The sequence below is a fragment of the Zophobas morio genome, unplaced genomic scaffold (genome assembly GCF_036711695.1).
Source record: "Zophobas morio isolate AGI-343-1 ecotype UQ-CSIRO unplaced genomic scaffold, CSIRO_AGI_Zmor_V1 ptg000018l, whole genome shotgun sequence".
NCBI classification, from domain to species: Eukaryota; Metazoa; Arthropoda; class Insecta; order Coleoptera; family Tenebrionidae; genus Zophobas; species Zophobas morio.
The window spans coordinates 4,942,263-4,949,241 of NW_026972123.1; the positions used below are offsets into that span (position 1 = coordinate 4,942,263).

Consider the following 6,979-nt stretch of genomic DNA (forward strand, 5'->3'; position numbering starts at 1 on the left):
GACCCACTTTATCCTTCAGAAATGACCATCCACGGGCACGATTTACCCAATTTTCGTTTCAAACAAAAATCTTTTCTGTTTTGTGTAGGAACCTGTTTTGAGGTTATAATCCACTTGTCAAAAATTAACCATTTTATAATGATTATCCAATTATAGATCCAAAAAGACGCAAATAACACTTCAGTGATGTAGTAAAAACACAAATGACGAATTTAGTTAGAAGTTGTCGATTCTAAACCCGAAATTAAACTTTGAGGTTATGTAAACCGAAAGACCGGAAAATGAAGTGCGAAAACACCCAAACTGCTGTACTTTTGTAATAAGCACATGGTTTTAGGTGACCGAGATGTCGAATCTAGAACCACTGGAAAACTTTACTCATGTACAAGTTCCATCCAGCGTTCTTGAGTGTAAAATTTGTTCGTACTCCACTGTGTCCAGTTTTTTCATGATGAAGCACACAAGAGGTCACCGCACATCGTTACAATATTTCAACTGCGAACGTGCCAACATTGAAGCGTTTTACTGCATTGATTGCAATTTTCAAACCCAGCTAACAATTATTTTCAAGGAGCATTCAAAAAACACGAACAAACGCACATTCCAGAAGTATACGTGTAATCATTGCCATTTCAAAAGTCACAGTTGCATTAAGTCGCTTCAGCATAGTATAAAATGTGTCAAAGTTGCTCACGAAGAGAATGTTTGCACCTGGTATAACTGTGACCAGTGTGGACGCAGATACAAATACAAGTATAGTTTGAAACAACATAAAATTTTCAAACACTCGTACATTGACAAGTGGTATCAATGCGGAAAGTGTTCGTACAAAACCAAAGAAATACCATACTTAAAGCACCACATGAGTTTGAACCATTTAAACAAAACAGACGTCAAAGCGTTTGAATGTGACAAGTGTCCATACAAAACACGGTATAAAGGAACTTTGAAACACCACATGACGGCTCGGCATTCAAACGACCACGATATCGAGTGGCACTACTGCACAAAGTGTCCCTACAAAAGCAAATTTAACTCGAATTTAAAAAGCCACGTGAATGTGCATCATTTAGACGAAAAAGATATCAGATGGTATGAATGCAAAGAGTGTCCATACAAAACTAAACAAAAAACGGCCTTAAATAATCACATAAATGCGTATCATCTGAATGAGGCGGACGCTAAATGGTATGAATGTGAAAAGTGTCCGTTTCGAACTAAACAGAAAACGACGCTGCAAGGCCACATGGTTGGGCGACATTTGGATGAAAGGGATATTAAGTGGCACGAATGCGACCAGTGCACGTACAAAGCTAAGCAAAAGTATCGGTTACAAAGGCACGTCATTGCGATGCATCGGGACGAACGGGATATCACGTGGTACAGATGCAACAAGTGTCCATACAAAGGTAAACAGAATTATAATTTGAGGAGGCACATAAATTTGCACCATGTGGCCGAATAGGATGTTTAATGTTTTTTATTCGGACGTGCCTCTCAACGCGATGTGCGTACCGAACGATATTTTCCTGTTTTTGACGATATTTAACATGTGTTTTATGTATGTTTGTAATGGGGAATTCGATTCACGATGTAGTCTGAATAAATTAATTTCTGATTTATCGAATTTCGCTATTTCAAAACACAACGTAGGGCTCCGATTTTGTTGAGGATCACAGGTCGTTTTTCGAATTTTTCGCGGGTTTTAAAATGTTGTGCGCATGTCTTAATTTTGGCGGTTTATTGTGCGTCGACTTCTGGTATACATGTGTGTAAAAGTTGGCTAAAAATTGTTACTTTTAATTTGTTTTTCACAATAAAATATTATAAATTTAAATTTGTTTAGTTATAATACCGGGTGTCCCAGCGTACCTATTCCACTGAAATATCTCAATTATTTTAAAACATAAACTGAATTTGAGAAAAAAATTCAATCAAAAAAATCGTTAAACATAGGCAACCATGTGCACGTTAGCGCTTTTGGGTTAGTTGGAAAAAAGCGCTAACTTTCACCGATCAGGTTAGAATTTTTATCGTTAACTGGTTCTAACATTATAACACTTCTTAAATTCTTCACACAAGATTGCAAATAGTTCATTAACGGCAGTTAAATTAACAACATTCATAACATCGTGGACTGACTGGGTGATTAAAGATTACATCACCGAAATCTTCGCTAGTTTTAGCTTTGTAAATATTTTGTTGATTAATGTTTCCATGGTATAAATTCTCTGATGTCCAATTTTAATCTCACATAAGAATTATTTGTTTAAAATTTCACAAGATTGTATGGCGAATTTAATTGTTTATTGCTCTTTTGAAACTTTAACAGAAGCGGAGTGCGCGGTTCCTAGTCGAGCTAGCACAAAAGATGCAGGTTAGAATAGAATTCAGGGGTGATCGAGATGACGTAACGCTGTCGACTTGGCCCAATAGTCGACTGCGAGTTTGCGACCGTAACGGCTTGTTCGTCTAGGCACTCTCATAGATAGAATCGCGGGGGGAGAACAGCCACGACCGGGAGCCCCAAACTCCGCTGACGCTGCATGGGTATTTTTGTTGTGCTCTAGAATGAAATTGACATAGTCGATCTGTCATAATTACCAAAACTCTTTTAATTTATCTTGCTCCACTTGTATAAAATGTATCAAAACTTACATCTACTTACATCTAAAAATGTTGTCTCTTAGATATATGATATGTTATTGCTGATAAAAGCGGATACGGAGACCAAATCATGGCTGATTTAGACGTTTTGTTTACACCGTTGTCATGGAAACCGTGCGTCGAGTCGCGGTGTAAATTTGTCTTGTTGTTTGTAAATTCATCGATCAAGTTAAGATTTTAATCGTTAACTGGTTAACAGATATTAGAAAATTACATCACCGAAACCTATTTTCTCGCAACGTTGACTGGATATTTGTCATGTGTTTTGTTTGGGGTAAACAGTTCACGATATAAACCGCCAAAACAAATTGTTTTAAGTAACCAATCCCTTAGATCATGGCATAATGTGACCTCATATAAATTCTTTGTTTGAATCATTGATACAGTGTGGCAAATATTAATCTCATCTATTTGTTAGATTTGCAATTTTCACCTCATACAATTTTTCTCTATCTCACGATTTCGACTTCAGTAATTTTCTTTATTATATAATTTAAATTGAACGTAAACTTTCATGCTCTGCAGTTTCTACCTTACTTCACACCAGATCTGTTGTTTTTTTTTAATCTTTGCTAGTTTTTGTTTTGTAAATTAAATTATTTGTTGTTTAAAATTTCACACGATTGTATGGCGAATTTAATTGTTGTTTATTGCTCTTTTGAAACTTTAACACTTGTTCAGTTGTCGTTAATATCAGAGTCATAGAAATTGAACATTTAAAATGGAATTGAGGTAAATAACACCGAAACACGTGGTAGAAGCGGAGTGCGCGGTTCCCAATCGAGCTGGCGGGATATTAGGGTTATCACACTGTATTTGAAAAGAGCGAGAAGATTTTATGTTTGAGAAAATACAGCCTTTTGAAAAAGCATACTGAAATTATTATTCCTAGGGTTCCGATTTTGTTGAAGATCACAGGAAATTTGATAGGTCATCTCATCATAATATTGTTAGAAAATGATAATTTATTTTATATATAATAAAATATTTAACGTAATTTCCTTCTTAATATTGTGGTGACCAGATTTGAATTAAAATTTCGCGCTGAAAAAAATAATATAATTTGAATTTGAAAAAAATTCAATCAAGAAAATCGTTAAACGTAGGCAACCATGTGCACGTTTAATTCATTCTGGTAGTTGGTAGCTCTCTAGGGGAATTTGTCGGTAGTACCTAGTGAGAGGGTTGGTAGAAGTTGGCTGGCTTGGTAGATGAGTCACTCTGTTCGTTGGCGTCACTGTTGCTTTTGTTGTGGCGAGTGAAAACACGCGGTAAAGAAGCTAGGTTAAGTTTAGTTGGTTTGGTAGTTAATAAAAATGGAGAGCCTTTGTTTAACGAAAATTAATCGTAACGACGACGACGCCACAGTTTCCCCAACACGGGTAGATAATTCTTGCGGTTTTCTAATTGGAAAAAGTGCTAATTTTCGACCGACGCTACACATACTATAAATTTGTTTTGTTGTTTGTACATTCACCGATCAGGTTAGGATTTTAATCGTTAACTGGTTAACAGATATTAGAAAATTACATCACCGAAACCTATTTTCTCGCAACGTTGACTGGATATTTATCATATGTTTTGTTTGGGGTAAACAGTTCACGATATAAACCGCCAAAACAAATTGTTTTAAGTAACCAATCCCTTGGATCATGACATAATGTAACCTCATATAAATTCTTTGTTTGAATCGTCGATAAAGTGTGGCAAATATTAATCCCATCTAAATTTGTTAGATTTGCAATTTTCACCTCACACAATTTTTCTCAATCTCACGATTTCGACTTCAGTAATTTTCTTTATTGTATAATTTAAAGTGAACGTAAATTTTCATGCTCTGCAATTTCTAACCTCACGTAATATTTTATCTTCACAAGTTACTTCACACCAGATCTTTTTTGTTTTTTTTTAATCTTTGCTAGTTTTTGTTTTGTAAATTAAACTATTTGTTGTTTAAAATTTCACACGATTGTATGGCGAATTTAATTGTTGTTTATTGCTCTTTTGAAACTTTAACACTTGTTCAGTTGTCGTTAATATCAGAGTCATAGAAATTGAACATTTAAAATGGAATTGAGGTAAATAACACCTAAATACGTGGCAGAAGCGGAGTGCGCGGTTCCTAATCGAGCTGGCGAGGTTTATTCAAAGCGGAATGTTTGGGTTATCACACTGTATTTGAAAAGAGCGAGAAGATTTTATATTTGAGAAAATACAGCCTTTTGAAAGAACATACTAAAATTATTATTCCTAGGGTTCCGATTTCGTTGAAGATCACAGAAATTTTAATAGATCACATCTCATCATAATATTGTTAGAAATGATAATTTATTTTATATATAATAAAATATTTAACGTAATTTCCTTCTTAATATTGTGGTGACCAGATTTGAATTAAAATTTCACGTTGAAAAAAAAACATAATTTGAATTTGAAAAAAAATCAATCAAGAAAATCGTTAAACGTAGGCAACCATGTGCACCTTTAATTCATTCTGGTAGTTGGTAGCTCTCTAGGGGAATTTGTCGGTAATATCTAGTAAGACGGTTGGTAGAAGTTGGCTGGCTTGGTAGATGAGTCATTCTGTTCGATGGCGTCACTGTTGTTTTTGTTGTGGTGAGTGAAAACACGCGGTAAAGAAGCTAGGTTAAGTTTAGTTGGTTTGGTAGTTAATAAAAATGGAGAGCCTTTGTTTAACGAAAATTAATCGTAACGACGACGCCGCTACAGTTTCCCCAACACGGGTAGCTAATTCTTGCGGTTTTCGAATTGGAAAAACTGCTAATTTTCGACCGACGCTACACATGCTATAAATTTGTTTTGTTGTTTGTAAATTCACCGATCAGGTTAGGATTTTAATCGTTAACTGGTTAACAGATATTAGCAAATTACATCACCGAAACCTATTTTCTCGCAACGTTGACTGGATATTTATCATGTGTTTTGTTTGGGGTAAACAGTTCACGATATAAACCGCCAAAACAAATTGTTTTAAGTAACCAATCCCTTAGATCATGGCATAATGTGACCTCATATAAATTCTTTGTTTGAATCGTTGATAAAATGTGGCAAATATTAATCTCATCTAAATTTGTTAGATTTGCAATTTTCACCTCACACATTTTTTCTCTATCTCACGATTTCGACTTCAGTAATTTTCTTTATTGTATAATTTAAATTGAACGTAAATTTTCATGCTCTGCAGTTTCTAACCTCACGTAATATTTTATCTTCACAAGTTACTTCACACCAGATCTTTTTTGTTTTTTTTTAATCTTTGCTAGTTTTTGTTTTGTAAATTAAATTATTTGTTATTTAAAATTTCACACGATTGTATGGCGAATTTAACTGTTGTTTATTGCTCTTTTGAAACTTTAACACTTGTTCAGTTGTCGTTAATATCAGAACATTTAAAATGGAATTGAGGTAAATAACACCGAAACACGTGGCAGAAGCGGAGTGCGCGGTTCCCAATCGAGCTGGCGGGATATTAGGGTTATCACACTGTATTTGAAAAGAGCGAGATTTTATATTTGAGAAAATACAGCCTTTTGAAAGAACATACTAAAATTATTATTCCTAGGGTTCCGATTTTGTTGAAGATCACAGGAATTTTGATATCATAATATTGTTAGAAAATGATAATTTATTTTATATATAATAAAATATTTAACGTAATTTCCTTCTTAATATTGTGGTGACCAGATTTGAATTAAGATTTCGCGCTGAAAAAAAATTACATAATTTGAATTTGAAAAAAATTCAGTCAAGAAAATCGTTAAACGTAGGCAACCATGTGCACGTTTAATTCATTCTGGTAGTCGATAGCTCTCTAGGGGAATTTGTCGGTAGTATCTAGTAAGAGGGTTGGTAGAAGTTGGCTGGCTTGGTAGATGAGTCATTCTGTGCGGTGGTAAAATTTCACGTGAGTGTATGGTGAATTTAAATGTTGTTTATCGCCCTTTTTGAAACTTTAACACTTGTTCGATTATAGTTTAATATCAGAGGCATACAACTGAAATTGTACATTTAAATGGGATTGAGGTAAATAATACAATAACACGTGGCGGAAGCGGAGTGCGCGGTTCCTTGTCGAGTTTGCGACAAAAATGGCGTGCTCGTAAGGCATGTTCGTAATGAAAAGGTGGTGTGCGGCAGTGCTTGCGATAGAATAAAACCACCGTCGTGGGTAGGAGAACAGCCACAACCAGGAGCCCCAAACTCCGCCATTTTTAAAAAATTTGATTAGACGAATTTTTCGCGGGCTTTCAAATTTTTTTCAATTCATTGGGTTACCACAGTGCTTTATTTC

General features: G+C 34.9%; 1 protein-coding gene across 2 annotated transcripts; it reads left to right on the forward strand.

Moving 5' to 3' along the window:
- On the forward strand, positions 1-1,809 carry LOC135130905 (zinc finger Y-chromosomal protein-like). 2 transcript variants are annotated; one of them, XM_064058366.1, is made up of 3 exons: positions 1-102; positions 157-286; positions 338-1,809. In XM_064058366.1, the coding sequence occupies exon 3, from the start codon at positions 347-349 to the stop codon at positions 1,463-1,465; it is 1,119 nt and encodes a 372-aa protein (XP_063914436.1). In that variant the 5' UTR covers positions 1-102; positions 157-286; positions 338-346; the 3' UTR covers positions 1,466-1,809. The 2 variants fall into 2 exon arrangements, with proteins under 2 accessions (XP_063914436.1, XP_063914435.1); XM_064058365.1 differs by lacking the exon at positions 1-102 and having other exon boundaries at positions 115-286.
- Positions 1,810-6,979: the final 5,170 nt, after the last annotated feature.